At 41.6% G+C, this 21043-nt stretch overlaps 1 protein-coding gene and 1 non-coding gene across 2 annotated transcripts; one reads left to right on the forward strand and one right to left on the reverse strand.

The window, feature by feature from the left end:
• Positions 1-2598: 2598 nt before the first annotated feature.
• Positions 2599-11266, reverse strand: LOC120045984 (SH3 domain-binding protein 1-like). The gene is made up of 17 exons (XM_038990903.1): positions 11071-11266; positions 9913-10017; positions 9744-9820; positions 9424-9652; positions 8996-9072; positions 8095-8182; positions 7886-7954; positions 7684-7774; positions 6412-6548; positions 6170-6278; positions 5966-6047; positions 5780-5860; positions 5167-5280; positions 4810-4907; positions 4416-4578; positions 3928-4283; positions 2599-3471 (listed from the first exon to the last, which is right to left on the reverse strand). The coding sequence occupies exons 1-17, from the start codon at positions 11194-11196 to the stop codon at positions 3215-3217; spliced, it is 2259 nt and encodes a 752-aa protein (XP_038846831.1). The 5' UTR covers positions 11197-11266; the 3' UTR covers positions 2599-3214.
• A 5650-nt stretch (positions 11267-16916) lies between these two features.
• On the forward strand, positions 16917-16993 carry trnav-uac. The gene has a single exon. It is a non-coding gene; the product is annotated as a tRNA-Val (tRNA).
• Positions 16994-21043: the final 4050 nt, after the last annotated feature.

Raw genomic sequence — 21043 nt, forward strand, 5'->3', positions numbered from 1 at the left:
GAGACTGAACATAGTCCACTTACCTTCCGAGGATAGACGAGCATAGTCCACTTACCTTCCGAGGACAGACGAGCATAGTCCACTTACCTTCCGAGGACAGACGAGCATAGTCCACTTACCTTCCGAGGACAGACGAGCATAGTCCACTTACCTTCCGAGGACAGACGAGCATAGTCCACTTACCTTCCGAGGACAGACGAGCATAGTCCACTTACCTTCCGAGGACAGACGAGCATATTCCACTTACCTTCCGAGGACAGACGAGCATAGTCCACTTACCTTCCGAGGACAGACGAGCATAGTCCACTTACCTTCCGAGGACAGACGAGCATAGTCCACTTACCTTCCGAGGACAGACGAGTATAGCTTCTTTGAGATTATTCATGAAGGTAGAACTAGGGTGCCAACTGGAATTTGATTTATTCATCCTGTAAAATAGATTTTTAGATTTGTAAGTTTCTTGTCAATAATTTTTCACAATACAGAATGTTAGGACTAAACTCCTTGTCTCTCCTCCCCCTCAGGTTTGGAGTCAGGTTTCGCCACTCTGCCCCGCCTCTCCCGTTCAGCAGAGCGTCAGTCGCAACAGGGAGGATCTATTTCCTGTACCCCCAATGCCCACGGCTGCTCGCTCACCGATGTCTCCGCCCTTCTGAAGTCCTCCGCATACCCCACCCTGACTTCTGACCCCGGTCACATGACCCAGTATGAGTCCCTGACCTCCATGGCCTCCTTCACCTTTGACCTGGGGCCCTCCCTCATGAGCGAGGTGTTCGGTTTGATTGACAGCCCCAACGGCCACCTAGAGCCCAGCCATGCCTGGATGGCAGAGGAGCCAAGCTGCTCTGCATTCGGGTTTGTGACCAATGGAAGCTCGGAGATGGACTCGGAGATGGATGCCACCACTGCCTCATTGGTGGATTCTCTGCTTCGAGAAGACTGTAGCAGCAGGAAGAGTCCATATGGGTTGGAGTGGGAAGAGGAGGAAGAGGAGGCTAGGAGAATGGAGATGAATGGAGGTGGGCAGCATCTTAAAGGGGCGGTGCCTGATTTAGTGATGGGCTCCCCGTCTAGACAGAGGCCTGCTATGGAGAGTGAGAGGTTCCAGGGTGCCACTGATGTGCTGGGGGTGCTCTACGGAGTTGGAGGGATCCTGAAGGGGCAGCAGAGGATGGATCTGGAGGGAGAGATGACCCTGGGCCAGACCATGAAGAAAACACCTTACATCTGCATTACCCCTGATGAGGAGGAGGAAATCAAAGTCTGAACAAAAACCGACAGACTAAATGGACAACATTCTTTTAACCAGTAGTACCTACTACAGATTTGGGATTATTGCTTAATTCCTTGTAAACACTTTTGTCTTAAGAAAAACAATTTTTTCCATCAATGAGGCAAGCTTTTTGACCTGAGTCACCCTTGAACCCTTCATCATATTCTAATATTCATTGGAGAAATTTAATTTTACAAGTCGTCAGAAGACTCACTTAAAGACTTTGCTATTATTTGTTGAAAGACTCATTGAAAGATTATGGAGGCTGACAGTTCTCCAAGCGAACATACTGTATGGAAGGAGCTTGAACAGGCTAATAATAGCTTTTAAAAGAGGTCACTGGAACCAGTGGCGAACAAAGAGAAGGGGTAGAAAGTGTCCAGAGAAAGTGGTCGTTGGACACAGAGTAGTTACCATGGAAACACCAAAGACGTTGCTCAACAGTGTGTAAGTCTGTTAACAGCTCGTTATATATAGTCAGTTTGGACTTCCTGAGCAAAATGCTCAATATGTGACTTCATAGAACTATTCATAGAACTATTCAAGGCAACAGGCAGGACACAAAGACGAAGCAGTAGCCGTTTCAACCCATTCAAACACTACACCAAGAGAGAGATCTTAAATCTTAGCACATGACGTTAACTACAGGAAAACAATCATATTTTGGCTGATGCTTACACTTTTTATTGGTCTACAGATACAGTATGAAGCACAAACCCTGAGAAATTTACTCAGAAGTTAAATAGAAGAAGGTAATTTTGTACAATGTTGTAGTATAAGTATAATGTTTGGACTAAGTTTGTTAATTCACATATTAACATCATACTCCATTTCGAAATGTTTCTCAAATTCATTATGGGTCTAACTCTCATATTGCTTTTTGAATTGATAGTCACCTGCTTGTCTGCTATTCTGTCAACCAATGGTTGAATCCTCTTTTTAAAGCAGTGTCTTCTATCCATATAAATGTGCTGCTGTTGACACCAATGATATTTCTATAATGATAATAATAAATGCAATAAAATGTTTTTAATTAGCATTAATACTTTATTTACATGTCTGAAAACATACTGTACTACAAAACAGCCCTAAATGAATCACAACACATAATGCATATACAGAGCCTTCAAAAAGTACTCACATCCCTTGTATTCCAGACACAACAATCTCACCCATCTACACACACCATAATGACAAAGTGAATTTAGAAATGTTTGCAAATGTATTGAAAATTAAATACAGAAATATCGAATTTACACCCCTGAGTCAATACTTTGGAGAAGCATCTTTGGCATGTCTGCTTTTTTTTTACCTACTGTATCTACCAATAGGTGTCCTTCTTTGTGAGGCAAAGGAAAACCTCCCTGGTCTTTGTGGTTGAATCTGTGTTTGAAATGCACAGCTCGACTGAGGCACCTTACAGATGAGGTAGTCATTCAAAAATCATGTTAAACACTATTATTGCACACATAGTCAGTCCACGCAACTTATTATGTGACTTGTTAAGCACATTTTTACTCCTGAACTTATGCAGGCTTGCCATAACAAAGGGGTTGAATACTTATTGACTCGAGACATTTCAGCTTTTCATTTGTAATTCATTTGTACAAATTTTGAATAACATAATTTCACTTTGACATTATGGGGTATTGTGTGTAGGCCAGTGACACAAAAATCTAAATGGAATCTATTTTAAATTCAAGCTGTAACTCAACAACATGAAAAAAGTCAAGGGGTGTGAATAATTTCGGAAGAAACTGTATGGTAGCGCTCAAGCTACAAAGCACTTGGAACTGGCTGCAGAAGCCCAATACATCTCTGGCCTTGATACGCAACCCAAACAAGGTTACACCAAATGTCAGGTTACAGTCTACATTTGTACCTAAAGCATAAGAAAACTTCTTTACACAGGCTTAGATGATACTCTATATCTCTACCTCATCACTGCGCTATAGAGGTCACCTGTTTGCTCACCAGTACTGGGGGCTTGGGTGGTGGGATTTGAGGGGGTCTAATTGCACCCTTTTTGTTTGGGGCCTTCTTCAGGACCGGAGCTAGGGGCTTGGGTGCAGGGTGTGGCTGGGTTTTGGATGCCTCTGCTGGGGCTGGAGGTGCTGGGGTCCTGGGTCTGGAGTATGTAGCGACCACCTGCTCTTTACCCGGGATGGACCGCTTGTGTTGAAAGAAGGAACTCCTCGCTGTGAAAAGAGAGAAAGAGGTAGCTGGGTGTTGAGGATTGATTGAGGATACGTCTTATTGTGACTATATATGTGCATTATTATATTAGAGTATTTGTCTTTACATCGACTTGAAACTAAACCTGTTGGTTGTGGTAGTGCAACAGTTATTTATGACAACAGTTTCATCATTAGAAGCCGTTGGTAATTTTGGCCACTGCTGCCGTAGAACGTGGCTTCCTGTGTACTAAAGTGGAGCAGTACTTTGCCACTTATTCTGAGGTGGACCATGGCACACCACATGAGCTCTATGGATGACTTCAGCACTGTCAATAGATAGCGTTAGCTTACTACCACATGAGCTCTATGGATGACTTTAGCGCTGTCAATAAATAGCGTTAGCTAGCTACCACATGAGTTCTGTGTTTTACTATGCACCATTAGCATGTCATGGAATGGCCGTGGAGGGTCACCTACGTTTGTATGGTGAGGTGATCTTCAGTATAGCTTTGGGGGAGTCCGGTGGGGCCTCTAAGATGGGTTCTAGTGATCCTGATTCAGGTCTCTGCTTCTGGGTCGGACTACATACAGACACCGGTAGTGGGGAAGGAACCAGGGTTGGGCCAGGAGCCAGTTTGGGGCTGGGTAGTGGGGATGTGTTGTGAACCAGTGTTGGGCTTGAGATGGGGAACGTGCTCTGTGTCTGGACTGAGGTACGGGTAAGTGGGGTTGAGCTAGGTGGGTCTGAGGCAGAGTTCCCCCAGGTGCTGGTTCTCTGAACAATGGAGCCTGACTTGAAGATGAATAGACCTCCACTGTTCTGTGACGCTGAGCTGAGGATGAGACGGTCGGTGTTAGATAACACACTGTTATAATTAAAAAGTGAACAAGTAAACTCTGTTCAAATGCCTTTATTAATGACTATTGACAATGTTTCATTCCTGTTCCATCTGTGTGTGTGGTACCTGATTGTTTTACAGAGAGAAGGATGAGCAGGGGTAGAGGAAGAGCATAAGGAAGGGGAGGAGGTAGTTCTGGCAAGGTTCTCTTTCCCAGACTCTGAGGGTTCAGGTTCTAACAAGGTCAAATCTGAGACCCCAGGAAGTTCAGGAATCTCAAAGTCCACCTCTGGAAAAGAACACAACATAGGTCATGTTGCATAAAAGATCCATAGACCTACCTAGCTTCGCTCAACACAGTAAGATAAACATGAGTGGTCATAAGGCAATCAGGCAGCTCGCTCTGTTATCATAGTGGCGAACTTCCACAAATGTCATGCAAACCAACTCATCACTTAAAGGACTCCCAGTACTCCTCCCCAGAACACAAGTAAACAGAACATTGAAGGTGGTACTGTACCTTCTGGAAACAGGCTGCTGGAGTATTTTATGAGAGGCTCAACCACCGCCACGACCTGGACAGAGGAGGCAGACGCCATGTCCAACAACGCTGCCTCCCTGAGAGAGAGAGGAAAATAGAGAAAAATAGATGACGGTACAGAATTGGACAGAGGAGAGGAAAATTGAAGGAAGACAAAGAGAGAGGGAGGGAGAAAGAAAGAGGTTAAAGTCAAGTACTAAATAACACAGACCTAATCAGATTAGTAACAATAGAAAGTGACATCAGGAACAACACTTAGACATAGGGCTATTATGACAGACAGATAGACAGTGTGGTTCAGTTTCCTTTCTCTGTCACCATGTCAGTAGTACCCACCCCTCCATGTGAGGCCACAACAGATTGGGACCCAGTACTATGGCAATGTTACTGGGACTCATCCTGTTAACCGCCTGCTGCTCTGACAGACATGACAGGAACTGTACCAGATACCTAATAGAGGGGAGGGGGGAGAGAGAGAGGAAAACAGAGAGAGCGAGACAGAGACAGAGAGAGAGAGACAGAGAGAGACAGAGAGAGACAGAGAGAGAGAAACAGAGAGAGCGAGACAGAGAGAGACAGAGAGACAGAGAGAGGCAGAGAGAGAGAAACAGAGAGAGCGAGACGGAGACAGAGAGAGACAGAGAGAGAGAGACAGAGAGACAGAGAGAGAGAGGCAGATAGGAAGAGATTCACAATCATCACACACCCTGCATCATTCTTGAGTGTTTATAACTTCACACAGGAATCTTTCAAGATCACAGGAGGTTGGCAACACCTTAATTGGGGAGGACGGGCTCATGGTAATCGCTGGAGTCGAATTGAGTAGAATGGTATCAGATACATCAAACACATGGTTTGTTGCAATTCCATATGCTCCGTTCCAGCCATTATTATGAGCAATCCTCCCCTCAGCAGCCTCCACTGGTCAAGATCTGAGAGAGCTATGTACCGGAGGTTGTTGTAGTTTTCTGATGGTAACTTCTTCAGCACAATTTTAAACTGCTCAAGTTTGTCTGTCAATTCTTTCTCCCTAAATAATGACGGGGACAGGCAGAGAGACGTTTGATGAGGAGAAATTAGAGAAAGACACTATAAACTGTATGCTTCTAAGATGTAGACCAATCAAGGACCTTACCCTGCTGCTTGAAACCAATCATTGTAGAGTTCAAAGGTCATGAGGGGTTCAGGCAGCTCTCTCAGGTAGCTTTTCAAAGCCCCTACATGGAAAAAATAGAAGATGCTGTTTAATGCCTACATGTTGTTGTACTGTCAAGTAAACACATTTGAAACTTGAAAACCTTGAATAAGGAGTACTGTCAACAGGGACATTCTCTCTGACCTGCGACTGCATGAGGGTCAGTGAACTCGCTGTGGTTCATGACTCCTCCATCCAGACTGCTCTTCAGCCTCTTCACTACCGAGGCTGCTGCCGCCAGACGAAACAGACCCTGGGAGAGAGATGGAGGGAGAGAGATAGAGACCAATTTTATCCAGGAGGGCATTATCGTAGACTGGCTAGTTAATTAATGAAATCCCATTCACATGAATACCATGTAGTATATGAATAATCCCAGTCCTCACCTCCTCCCTCATGCCGGTGTGCAGCAGCATGTGAACACACTCCTGGATGGGAACAGCGATCTCCCTGCCGCTGTCATACAGGTGAGTCAGCAGGGGCTCCCCGTATACCTTCCCCCTAGAGTTGTTCTTCTGGGAGTCTGTGGTAACACATACTGGTGACACACTGGACAAATACTACTGTAGGTAGGTGGGCGCAACACATTGGATAGGGTGAGTTACCTATGTACAGTAAGTAAGCCTGGGTATTGTAACTGCAAACACACACATACTGTACACATACACACACACATACACACACACACACACACATTCACACGTATACAAACCTACTCATTCAAGGGTTTTTCTTTATTTGACTATTTTCTACATTGTAGAATAATAGTAAAGACATCTAAACTATGAAATAACACATATGGAATCCTGTAGTAAACAAAAAAGTGTTAAACAAAGATTCTTCAAACCCTTTGCCTTGATGACAGCTTTGCACACTCTTGGCATTCTCTCAACCAGCTTCATGAAGAATGCTTTTCCAACAGCCTTGAAGGAGTTCCCACATATGCTGAACACTTGTGGTGGCTTTTCCTTCACTCTGCGGTCCAACTCATCCCAAACCATCTCAATTGGGTTGAGGTCAGGTGATTGTGGAGGTCAGGTCATCTGATGCAGCACTCTCCTTCTTGGTCAAATAGCCCTTACACAGCCTGGAGGTGTGTTTTGGATCATTGTCCTGTTGAAAAACAAATGATAGTCCCACTAAGCGAAACCAGATGGGACGGTGTATCACTGTAGAATGCCGTGGTCGCCATGCTGGTTAAGTGTGCCTTGAATTCTAAATAAATCACAGACAGTGTCACCAGCAAAGCACCCCCACGTCATCACACCTCCCCCTCCATGCTTCATGGATGGTGGGAACCACACATGCAGAGATCATCCTTTCACCTACTCTGCGTCTCACAAAGACACAGCGGTTGGAACCAAAAATATCACATTTGGACTCATCAGACCAAAGGACAGATTTCCACCAGTCTAATGTCCATTGCTCGTGTTTCTTGGCCCAAGCAAGTCTCTTCTTATTATTGGTGTCCTTAGTAGTGGTTTCTTTGCAGACATTCCACCATGAAGGCCTGATTCACACAGTCTCTTCTGAACAGTTGATTTTGAGATGTCAGAACTCTGTGAAGCATTTATTTGGTGGAAAAACCCTGGAATAAGTAGGTGTCTCCAAACTTTTGACTGGTACTGTATATACATACATACATACACACTATTCACCTGTTTGATTGTGGCTTTCTTTTAGCTCAGTGATGTATCGTTCCAGGAAGTCATGGGAATTCTTATGATGTTCTGCTTGTAGTTCCAGCAGCTGAGAGGGCACAAACCAGGCACTTATCAAATCTAATTCCTAATAGCACATGATAATTAACAAAAGTAAAACACAACTTGAAAGAGAGGACGATTAGCGGGCCACACTCACACGAATGAAGTAGTTGGCATAGGCCTGTTCTTTAGTGGCAAAGTGATAGAGATCTGCAGAGTATTGGTCCTGTAGAGAATGAATAGCCAGACCAACAGTACATTTAAGTCATTTAAGTCATTTAGTATGTATGTAAGAGGCTAAAACTACCGCATGAAACAACAAAGTGTCTTAAACAGTAACACGTAATAGGAGTGACCATCCAACACCTTGATGCTCTCCAGTTTCCTCCAGGCCTCCTCCACCTCTTCTTTCAGCCCGTCCTGCTTTGCCTGAGGGCCCGTACTGGCCTGGGACCTGAAGGGGCAAAGTCATTAATGATCAGAAGCCAGAAAGCAAACGAGAGGACACAATGGAGATACTGATTAAAGGTAGTTATTATAAGGGCCTCCCGGGTGGCGCAGTGGTCTAGAGCACTGCATCGCAGTGCTAGCTGCGCCACCAGAGTCTCTGGGTTCGCGCCCAGGCTCTGTCGCAGCCGGCCGCGACCGGGAGGTCCGTGGGGCGACGCACAATTGGCTTAGCGTCGTCCGGGTTAGGGAGGGTTTGGCCGGTAGGGATATCCTTGTCTCATCGCGCTCCAGCGACTCCTGTGGCGGGCCGGGCGCAGTGCGCGCTAACCGAGGGGGGCGGGTGCACGGTGTTTCCTCCGACACATTGGTGCGGCTGGCTTCCGGGTTGGAGGCGCGCTGTGTTAAGAAGCAGTGCGGCTTGGTTGGGTTGTGCTTCGGAGGACGCATGGCTTTCGACCTTCGTCTCTCCCGAGCCCGTACGGGAGTTGTAGCGATGAGACAAGATAGTAATTACTAGCGATTGGATACCACGAAAATTGGGGAGAAAAGGGGATAAAAAAAATAAAATTTAAAATTTAAAAAAAAGGTAGTTATTATAGATGTATAAAGGAACTATGCACTGTCTGGAACAGAGGAGGCTGGTGGGAGGAGCTATAGGAGGATTGGCTCAATGTAATGGCTGGAATGGAATAAATGGAACTGTGTTAACCACTACCTCCACTGGTCTGGAACATATAGGGTCTGTCACCTATCTGGTGTATGTGACAATAAAACATCTTAAAGTGGTAAATACAATCACACAGAATGTGTGACCCACTTGTTGAGTGCATTGTGCCAGTCCATTGTGAGTTTTGCAAACTGCTTCTTGTTTTTGAGAATCTCTGGAAGGTCTTCCTACAGATGGAAACAGAGTTAGTATTCATATGCTGAACAACTAATCAAATGGCTACCCAGACTATTGCATTTTTTTGCGCTGCTGCTACTCGCTGTTTATTATCTATACTGTACATAGTCACTTTACCCCTACCTACATGTACAAATGACCTCAACTCGGTACCGGTACCCCCGCACATTGACTCGGTACCAGTACCCCCTGTATATAGCCTCGTTATTGTTATTTTATTGTTGCTCTTTTATTTTTTTACCTTATTTAGTAAGTATTTTTCTTAACTCTTATTTTTCTTAAAAACAACACTGTTGTTTAAGGGCTTGTAAGTAAGCATTTCACTGTAAGGTCTACACCTGTTGTATTCGGCGCATGTGACAAATAACATTTGATTTGATTTGATGTGATACTACATAATCACAAACTTTCATTTTCGTCCAAAGAGTCTGAAAGCCTCTTGCTCCTGCAGCCCTTACCTCACTGAGCTTATTGAGAGGCTCCAAAACTTCCTTCTCCAGCTTCAGCTCAAATTCAGCCAGCGTTTTGGCCAGATGGTTCTCCATGAAGCAACACATCTCCAACACTTTCCTATCAGAGAGGAAATAGACTGATTGATTCATTGATTAATGTTTGACTGATAATTTGGATGATGAATAAATGGTTTGGCTACATAATGTACCTGATAGAAGAGTCTGCATCAAAGTCTTTAAAGCTCTCAGCCATGCTAACAGAGAGCAGCATGAGAGGGAGTTTTTTCTGGAGAGAGACATAGTTTTGTATTGATAATCATAACAGATGCAAGTCAAGTCAAGGGGAAGGGATGAAAGGTGAAAAAGAGGAGACGTTACCATTCGTCTCTCTGTGTCCAGCCCGAGTTGACTCTGCAGACAGCAAAGCAGCTTCTTGTGAATAACCTGCGCTGCCTTCTTGGCTGGCTCCACCCGCTGCTCCACCTTAGACCAATGAAAATGACAGATATAGAGTGTGTCTTATGTTCACAGTGTGAGCTAGGTCCCACATGTATTCACCCTTCACGTAGTGAACTGAGCGACTGCTATCCCCCTTTATAATCTGCCTTAACGAACCATAACCAAATCCTCTATCCTCCTCTATCCCCTCCTCCTCTATCCTCCTTTATAATCAGCATTAACTCACCAGAACCAGATCCTCTATCCCCTTTATAATCAGCCTTAACTCACCATAACAATATCTTATATCCTCATTTATAATCAGCCTTAACTCACCATAACAATATCTTATATCCTCCTTTATAATCAGCATTAACTCACCAGAACCAGATCCTCTATCCCCTTTATAATCAGCCTTAACTCACCATAACAATATCTTATATCCTCCTTTATAATCAGCCTTAACTCACCATAACAATATCTTATATCCTCCTTTATAATCAGCCTTAACTCACCATAACAATATCTTATATCCTCCTTTATAATCAGCCTTAACTCACCATAACAAGATCCTCTATCCCCCTTTATAATCAGCCTTAACTCACCATAACCTGATCCTCTATCCCCCTTTATAATCAGCCTTAACACACCATAAAAAGATCCTCTATCCCCTTTATAATCAGCCTTAACGCACCATAACAAGATCCTCTATCCCACTTTATAATCAGCCTTAACGCACCATAACAAGATCCTCTATCCCCCTTTATAATCAGCCTTAACACACCATAACCTGATCCTCTATGCCCCTTTATAATCAGCCTTAACGTACCATAACCAGATGCTCTATCTCCCTTTATAATCAGCCTTTACGCACCATAACAAGATCCTCTATCCCCCTTTATAATCAGCCTTAACGTACCATAACCAGATGCTCTATCCCCCTTTATAATCAGCCTTAACGTACCATAACCAGATGCTCTATCCCCCTTTATAATCAGATTTAACTCACCATAACCAGATGCTCTATCCCCTTTATAATCAGATTTAACTCACCATAACCAGATGCTCTATCCCCCTTCATAACCAGCCTTAACTCACCATAACCAGATCCTCTGTGAGAAGGTTAGTGGCATCCTGTGATCTGTTGATAAGAATTGAAAAGGCTTTCAGGCCGTTTTTGTTTTGCAGTGTGTTGCAGTATGTGCATTTATTATGGATCCCCATTAGTTCAGCAGCCACTCTTCTTGGGGTCCAGCAAAGTGCAGCTCTATGGGAGATTAGTACACATGTAGCTCTTCCACTGTCAGTCAGATGAGATCAACATCGTAAAGTTAGAGATTGGAGGCTACTGCTGTGGGCTGCTGTGGTTTAGATAGGAAGCAGGCCAGATAGAGGGGGGGGGGGGGGTTGGAGGGGAAGTTGGCTGATGAGGGCTACTGCTCACGCCAGGGCCCTCCCCCTCACCCTACTGTACCAGCAACTGAATTATGCTTGGAGTGCCCCTGTAGTACCCCCTCATGTGCATTTTACCAGTAGGCCTATGATCTCATGAGTCTTCTCAAGTACCTACCTGTGGATAGGTCAAGTACCCCCAGGGGTCCTAGTACCCATGGTTTAGAACCACTGCCCTAACCCACTGTTTTAGGTTACTTACAGGTGAAGATGGAGAGATTCATTTGTATTGTTTATTTAACTTTGTTTATTATCTACTTCACTTGCTTTGGCAATGTTAACATATGTTTCCCATGCCAATGAAGCCCTTGAATTGAATTGAATTGAGCGAGAAAGACCAAGACCGAGAGAGAGAGAGTGTCACGTCCTGACCATAGTTCTTATGTGTTTTGCTTGTTTAGTGTTGGTCAGGACGTGAGCTGGGTGGGAATTCTATGTTGTGTGTCTAGTTTGTCTGTTTCTGTGTCCAGCCTAATATGGTTCTCAATCAGAGACAGCTGTCAATCGTTGTCCCTGATTGAGAATCATATATAGGTGGCTTGTTTTGTGTTGGGGATTGTGGGTGGTTGTTTCCTGTCTCTGTGTTTGTGTTCTGCACCAGATAGGACTGTTTCGGGTTTGCCACACTTTGTTATTTTTTGTTCGTTGTAAGTGTTCACTGTTTTTTGTTTAATTAAACATGTTGAGCACTGGCTACGCTGCGTGTTGGTCCGATCCCTGTTTCACCCCCTCTTTTAGTGAAGAGAGGGAAGGCTGCCGTGACAGAGAGAGAGAGAGAGAGATATACAAATATTAGAATCAACTATTAAAGACTACCAGAACCCACTGGATTCTCCAATTACATTGAATGAACATCAGGACAAAATATAAACCCTCCAACCCAAAAAGGCCTGTGGTGTTGATGGTATACTCAATGAAAGGATAAAATATACAGACAACAAATTCCAATTGGGTATACTTAAACTCTTTAACATCATCCTTAGCTCTGGCATCTTCCCCAATATTTGGAACCAAGGACTGATCACCCCAATCCACAAAAAAGGAGACAAATTTTACCCAAATAACTACAGTGGGATATGCGTTAACAGAAACCTTGGGAAAATACTCTGCATTATCATTAACAACAGACTGGTACATTTCCTCAGTGAAAACAATGTACTGAGCAAATGTTAAATTGTCTTTTAACCAAATTACTGTACGACAGACCACGTATTCAACCTACACACCCTACATTTACATTTACATTTAAGTCATTTAGCAGACGCTCTTATCCAGAGCGACTTACCCTAATTGACAAACAAAAAAACAAAACAAAGGCAAAGCCTTTTCAAGCTTTGTTGATTTAAAAAAAGCCTTTGACTCAATTTGGCATGAGGGTCTGCTATACAAATTGATGGAAAGTGGTGTTGGGGAAAAAACACAAGACATTATAAAATCCATGTACAACAACAAGTGTGCGGTTAAAATTGGCAAAAAACACACATTTCTTACCACAGGGCCGGGGGGTGAGACAGGGATGCAGCTTAAGCCCCACCCTCTTCAACATATATATCAACGAATTGGCGAGGGCACTAGAACATTCTGCAGCACCCGGCCTCACCCTACTAGAATCTGAAGTCAAATGTCTACTGTTTGCTGATGATCTGGTGCTTCTGTCACCAACCAAGGAAGGTCTACAGCAGCACCTAGATCTTCTGCACAGATTCAGCCAGACCTGGGCCCTGACAGTAAATCTCAGTAAGACAAAAATAATGGTGTTCCAAAAAAGGTCCAGTCGCCAGAACCACAAATACAAATTCCATCTAGACCCCATTGCCCTAGAGCAGGGGTTCCCAAACTGGGGTACACGTACCAATGCCGTCGAGGGTACGCCAAATAAAAATGTGATTCACATTTTTTTATATTTATATATATTTCTTTTTTTATTATTCACATTTTTAAACAGTGCATTTATATTTTCCAACGGGGCTATACATTTGGGTGAGTTTTTCTTTTCACCTGAGTAGCCTCGTTTCACTGCCAAAAATTAAATTAAACCATCTACTGTTCAGCAAAATAACAACACATTGTCAAATACAGGTAGCCGCGTCAAATAATTAACATCCAATCACATTAACCGTTACTCTGTCACAGGAAACCTTCCCTCTTGCGCAGACATTTAGAAATGAAACATGACAATTTGAAAAATAAGCCACAGGAGTTTTTTGAGCGAGAATAAAGACAACTTTCGAGTAGTAAGACATGTATAAAAGCAACAGATACCATTAATAAGCAGGGGCTAGAACTTTCTTATATGGTGAGCTACCGAGTGTCTAGGACAGGCAAGCCTCATACTATTGTGGAGGACTTAATTCCTCCTGCTGCTGCAGATATGGCTGGGACAATGCTGAGGAAAAGGACAAATAAAACTATACTGACAATGCCTTCATCAAACAACACTGTTTCTCGACGCATCAGTAACATGGCAGGAGCTGTTTTGAAACAATTACTGCGTTGCGTACAAGCCAGTGAATTCTAAGCGTTACAGCTGGATGAGTCAACAGACGTGGCGGGCCTGGCACAGCTCCTGGTATATGTCCATTACATTTATGGGGGGGGGGGGGGGGGGGGGGGGGGTCAATTAAGGAAGACATCCTCTTCTGCATACCACTGGAAACCAGGACAACATGGGAGGATATTTTTGGGAGGATGGGAGGATAAGTACTGGACACATTTGTGACATCAAATGGACTTTGGTGGTCAAGATGTGTTGGCATCTGTACTGATGGTGCAAAAGCCATAACAGGGAGACATAGTGGAGTGGAGTAGTTGCTCATAGTGGAGCAGTTGCTCCCGATGCCACTTGGGTACACTGCAGCAACTACGAGAGGCTCTTGCTGCCAAGGGAATGAATGACAGCTTGAAAGATGTTTTGGACATTACAGTGAAAATGGGTAATTTTGTTGAAGCAAGGCCCCTGAACTCTTGTGTATTTTCTGTATTATGCAATGATATGGACAGCGACCATGTAGAGCTTTTATCAAGAGGAAAAGTATTGATCTTTTTTTTTTAATTCAAATTAAATTAAAGTTTTCTTAACTTGTCTGACCGTGTAGGAGTAAATGAGACGTATAGGACAGCACATAGATGTATAAGATAGCTGAACATTAAGAATAGACTACAGGAAGACAGGGAGACACATAGGCGCCTAAGACAATTGGACACACTAAGGATAGGGGAGAACAGAACAAAGACTAGATTGACACAGTAATGAAAAGGATAGACACATGGTCTGCTGACCTGACACACTAATGATAAAAAGACCCCTAGTCAGCTCCTTCTAAAAAGAAGGCTTATAGGATAGAATCTGCTGATTCCAATAAAGGCAGAACAAAGAGTATATTGATACATTAATGACAGGAAGAGACACAGAATCTGCTGACACACTAAGATAGAGGGTCCGGTCACCATTATAAACTAATTGAAAGCAGATATGGGCGTTATTGGGCGTGAACAAGTAGGAAGCTTGAACTAAAAGATAATGATGGTGAATGACTTAAGAAAAGAAACTTCATTTGCATAAGGGATGGACATAATAATATGTGTGTATAAATAGAAGAGCTAGGGCTCTGGGAAATGGTGTGTTCCGCGGGACATTCCAGATTGCTATACAATTGTATTAAAAGCATGTTTGATTTCACAAGTTCTTGTCAGCGTTATATTTGAACCGATTGTCCACGACATAATTTGGCGAGCTTAGCCAGGAGGGACAGGGACTGCGGAATGGCGTTCAGGGCTGGAGATAGTTTCTTTGGACAATCTTGCAAACACTTTGGCCACAACTATGAAAAGGTAAGCTTGTTCTTACATAGTTGAAATGTTTGTATGGATTGTTTCAGAGATCCTGTCTCAGCGAGAGGGGCGCCATGTAAGTCTCTCTTTCAAATTTCCTAAAAAGAAACCAGTAAATACTAAAGAACTTTTGAATTCAATGAATTTGCATGTATGTGTAATTTGGGGAATTGTATTAAATATAAATGTATGCGCATGTATAGAGACTGAGTGAATAGGCGCTGTGAACTTTGCTTGTGTTGGGTGTTTAGCGGAGCATGCGCTCGTTCTGATCGGACCGTTCGAAGGTGTAGCTTAAATGATGCGGTTGTTTGCGCCATCTGGCTGAGATGGTTGGCTATAATGTGGGACAGCCCATACGGTCAAAACAGATAATGTAGGTAGAAAATCCTGTGATACCTCTTCAATAAAATTAGTAGAAGGAATGCTTGGACAGGTTACTTATGAATAACGGCTCTAAAAATAATAGAGAACTGCATAAATAAGTAGTTAGGAAGCCACGATACCGCTCTTTGAAAAAGGAACATTTTTAAAGAGGTCTGCTTGGGTGGGATATTCACGGCAGGAGAATCTGTGGGTGAATATTTAGTAAATAAATATTTCATGGCTACCGCCCCAGAACGGGGGACTGAACGGATGAATATTTAGAAGGCAGAAAGAACGTTAGCCCGATTGTGCGGCGTTCAACTGCAAGCGAAATCCTACGAATAAGAAACGCTCCGTCTAGCTAAACGGGGGTTTGTAATTCAGTAGGTCACGCCACGATATTGCTCTAATATAAAATAGAGATCAATACGGGGTGGGTAAAATAGGATATGAAGACAGGCTGATCCGATTAGACAGTAGTCTCGTCATATTGTAGAAATCCTATCAGTCTAGGCTTATGTCGAGGAAGTGTATTAAGTCAAAGACTGTAAGTTGTTTTGAGGTAAAAACAAAGGGATTGAATGAACGAATGGAAAAATAAACGAATGTATGAAAATATTGTAAGAGAATGAGTGGATCTGTGTAAAGATAGAACATAAAGAAGGACAGGTTGTGTGTGTGTGTGTCTGTGACCAACTGCTGGTAGGAAGAGGAATGCGCAAGCCTCTCTGACAGTTAACTGAGTGTAATTTGAGAAGGAGAGTGCATTTAACTCTCACAGGGAAGAGGAACAAAATCGAAAAAGATTGGGCAAAATAAGTTATAAATAACGATACAAATTGACGTGATAATGTGTTAAAAGACCATTGTAAAAATACAATAGGTGTTAAAGAGGTATTAAACTGAGGCCCGAATAGTATATAAACGTAAAGAAAGTTTAAAATAAACTGAAATTATACTATGAGGTTAAAATAAATCTAGGCTGTTTAGAATGACAAAAATACACAAGAAACACCATAACATAAGTCTAGAACTCATATTGAAGATATCACGAAGCAGTGTAAATTGTAGGAAAACAGCAAGAGATCAGTTGCTCTGTACCCACAGAGACTGAAGTCTAAAAATAGCCTGAAGGACAGAGAGGGGTGTAAAAAATACTGAGGCTTGCCTCACTAGTAAATTGACCATAGGATCAAACAATAAGAATATAGAGTAGAGGTAAGAAAGTATAGACAAAATAAATAAATAAAGGTAAAAGTAAGACGTTAGATAGAGATCTTAACGGAGCGGGCAGTGGTCCTGTGTGGCTCAGTTGGTAGAGCATGGTGCTTACAACGCCAGGGTTGTGGGTTCAATTCCCACGGGGGGACCAGGATGAATATGTATGAACTTTCCAATTTGTAAGTCGCTCTGGATAAGAGTGTCTGCTAAATGACTTAAATGTAATGTAAATGTAATCTTAAAAATTGATTAGAACTGTAATAACAGAACAAACCAAACGAATAAAATGAATAAATAATGATATCTGTAAAGGGAAAAACACAGTGATATTTGAAGTACTGTACTAAGAATAAGACATTAAGTCATCTGTAGTATTCAGAAATAATGTCTGTACTATATAGAGTATGCTTTGATAAGAGAAATTAAGTGATGTGACAAATGAATTATTAATTGGAAAGGGGATTAGCTCTACCTCGGAAAAATAGTAAATAAAAGGTGTATAATACATGGGAGTATTTAGGAAAAATAAATAAATAAATAGTGGCATGACAACAAAATGACTGTTTCCATAGCATAGAGAGATGAGGGATTTTTTTAAAAGCCATGGAGTCACTGAAAGAAGCGCACATTAGTTCTACCGTATTCGGATTGAATATGAAAAAACTGGATAATAGGGGATGCCATTACCCGGTAACATTCTATAACCAATAAGAAAATAGCTCCCTGTTTTGGATATGGGTATAGCGGGTATGGGGAAAATTAGTGTAAGGTGACACTAGAACTTAGTGCAATAGCAGGAAATGTCGCTCTACAAGAGTTTGTATCCTTGTCAAAATAACAAACAACTAATTGGTTTGAGGTTAGTAGGTATGGAATTTTCACTTGGCGGTGTATAGTCTCTGATTGATCAATGAGTGGTTCATAGAGATTACAGTTTCTATGTGATGAAAAAAGTATTAGATCATGTTTTTACCTAACGTCTAGTAGAGTACCGATGGAATTTTAATTGTTAGACATTCTATACCACAATTCTCTGGAACGGTTAAGACGCTTATAGAATAAAATCTATGGATAAGTAAAACTATTGGTTTGCTGACTAAAAGGTAACATTGTGAATATTAACGTTATGTACACTTTCTTTTCCAGAAAGAATAAGAAAAAAAGGGTTTTAATCTTCTCTGGTCAAAATGTTATTGGAGACTGCATTACTGTGGAAAGCAGTTAATTAAAGTCAGCCACTTTAAAAATAAAAATATCTGGATAAGGCTAAAAAATGGAGTTCTGGATAAATGAGTCCAGTCCCTTTGTGTTATTGGCCTATGGTTCACTAGTAAGTACACCATGTACTGGGAATGAATATGCAATAGTAGATTTATTGGAAGGGTTTTTTCCAATTCAGTTTCAAATTGGGTATGCAAAAGGATGGAAATGTTTTTTGAAAAATGTATTTAAGTTGTTTTTAAAGAAAGGGGAGTGGAAACATTTTAATGGTGTCAAAATGCCCTGAATCCTAAGAATTTCCTGTGTAAGACTGATCACCTTCACTAGAAATTGTTGGAACAGGTGGGATTTAATTATAAAATAATTAATAAACACCAGACTCAATTCAAAGTGTATAATTACTTTGAAAAAATATCAGTTCCCTGGGGTTATGGTCTATGAGTAAATACACAAATGTGCTTTGTTCATTCTGCATATAAAAAGTTATGAAAGTTACTCCAAAGGGTTTATTGGAGTGTGGGTCTCTGTGAGGGTTATGTTGATAGATACATCATCTGTAATTCATCTGAGAGATCACCAGTAGAATAAGGGAGTTATCATGGAAGGTGATGTCAGAATGCTTTAAGGCATGGGAGAGAATATCACCACAAGTGGGGGTGGAGCTCAAACCCACCCTAACCGACTGAATAGTGAGGGACAACTGTGTCTGATGACCTGTGAACTGTATCTAAAACTAGACATGCTGAAATTATATTTGTTGGGAGAATAATGACTTAGAGGAATTGGGGTACTGACCTTTTATTACCAGGCCACTCATGAGAGAAAAACTGAGACAAAAGTGCTATTGGAAAATAGATAATACTGGTATTTAAAGTGTTTAGTATAAATGTTAATTATTAAAGGGATGTTGTGTATTGAATAGATAAGGTCAAATTTGAGTTAAAGTAAACACTAAGGACTGTTATCCTGAATATTGGGTTGGAAAATGTATTTAAAAAAGAACTGTTTAGTTATTTGGATATAGAACTGTTTAAATTTAATAGGCCTAAGAAAGCTCTGGAAACTAATCCTGAGACAAGGAGGTTGACAAAACTTACAGAATATTAGATAAGGTTTTTTGTTTCTTTTGTTTTATAATGTCATTGGAATTGTAATGATAAAAATGTTATAATATAATTGAATAAAAAGGTAGTCTGTTGTGCGATGATACCCAATGATGAAGAAGAAAGAGACCAACAATAACATTGGCATAGAATTACACGGATGGACATTTTCCCCAGGTTTAATTACATTACAAATAGTGGTAATTTATTGCAAATGAGTAGTTATTATAATTTCTTTTTCTCTTTTTCTCGTTTGGTCAATTTATTTTTGTTTTGAGGAACATAAGGTTGTGTATATGTTCCTGAGGAGGGACTGATACTGATATAAATGATATATAAGTTGACTTAAGAATGTTTTAAGTATGTATCAAACAATGGCTGTTATGGGTTAGGGGATATGAGGGGACTCATAAATGAAGGTAATGGTAGTGAAGGGGTGTTATTTCTAGAAACTATGTATAATAATAGAGATAATTCACAGAAAAGGAAAGACAGCTGGCTGTGTAAAATATAGGGACAATTCTAAAGTGAATAGAACAATTCACATATGGTAAAATGGTAAAAATAAAATAATGATAAAATGGTAAGAATGGTAAAAAGGTAAAAATAATAAGTGGTGGCATTTTGAACATTAGAGCAAAAGTTTAAGAAACTTATGACTTAGTTTTGTTAGGATTGGATATTAATCCAACTGGAAGACACTTGACTGATTATATGTTATTTTACAGCAGTTGCTGTAGGGACCATCATTTGACTATCATTATGAATATTTCTGTGGCAGGAGGCCAGGTATTTGAGGCAGAATGTTTACATAGGGCTGTTATTAAAAATTAAGATTTAGTGATCTTGCTATAAGAAGAAAGTCTGTTGTCAGGAAATAACCCATGTGTTAGTGTGTATGTCCTCAGGAAAAAACAGCCAGAAATGGAAGGGTTTGGGCTGCATTCTGGAGACTGAGTGTACATCAAGATACACCAGGCTGGTGGTATACTTCGTACAACACTGCAGTGGTAAAGTTCTTCATGTCTCTCTTTGGTGGGTGCATAAGTCTCACGAGAAGTGAGGTCCAGCTGAATAATGGGTGAGCTTGAAAACACCATGACAGAGGACGTGGAACAGAGAGAGAGAGAGACTAGATTCCACTATAGACATACTGGGTTGAGTTTGGGGGCTACTTGTTTCATTTTTTAATGCATCATGTGAAAAATAATAGATGATATGATATTATACTCTAAACAAACATGTTAAAGGAATTGATGTGAAAGCATATACAGTGTTGAATTACGTCAAGAAGAGATAATGTTGATTAAGGTTATGCACATGATTATCAGTTGAAATGAAGCAGATGGGAAACGAAGTAAAAAATGACATGATTTGGGAACACCTCTCAGAACCTGGGGCCAAAAGGGGAAGACTGGGTGGAAGCATGAGGAAGCTTTTTAGGGCTTTTATTTTTGTGGAGTCCAGCAGAAAAGTATCCTGGAGGCATAGAGTCAGGTGAAGAGAGAGTGGGAATTGTCATGGTCTCAGATTTCAGTTTTCATGAATATATTTATGCATAACACATAACATTGTCAATACTGTTATGCTTTGTCTGTTGTTTTCCAAGTCTTATGTTTAGGAAACAGAAGGAGAGGGGTTCGCCAGCTTCAGCTGGAATGTCAGTTTGTTGTGTGATGAGTGATGGAAGTAAGAGGATGTATGGTGCAATCATAGAACAGAGGCCATAAGTCTCTAAGTATGAATGCCTCACAGAAAGAAGGCAGAAACCTGAACCAGGACGAGAGGGTCTGCGTCTGATGATCCAAGGGGACCAGAAGGACCTCTCTCAGTGATACCAGGAGATCTAGTCCACGTTCAAGTGTTCCGGAGGAAGT

This window comes from Salvelinus namaycush, chromosome 4, assembly GCF_016432855.1.
Source record: "Salvelinus namaycush isolate Seneca chromosome 4, SaNama_1.0, whole genome shotgun sequence".
Classification (NCBI taxonomy): domain Eukaryota; kingdom Metazoa; phylum Chordata; class Actinopteri; order Salmoniformes; family Salmonidae; genus Salvelinus; species Salvelinus namaycush.

What these genes read in the sequence shown, in the direction of transcription:
- LOC120045984 (XM_038990903.1), bottom strand. Translation starts at nt 11,196, where the DNA reads ATGGGGATCCATAATAAATGCACATACTGCAACACACTGCAAAACAAA. An exon ending in AGAAAGCCACAATCAAACAG is followed by an intron (nt 6,549 to 7,683) that starts GTGAATAGTGTG and finishes GTGTTACCACAG; the next exon opens with ACTCCCAGAAGAACAACTCT. An exon ending in TTGTGGCCTCACATGGAGGG is followed by an intron (nt 4,908 to 5,166) that starts GTGGGTACTACT and finishes TCTCTCTCTCAG; the next exon opens with GGAGGCAGCGTTGTTGGACA.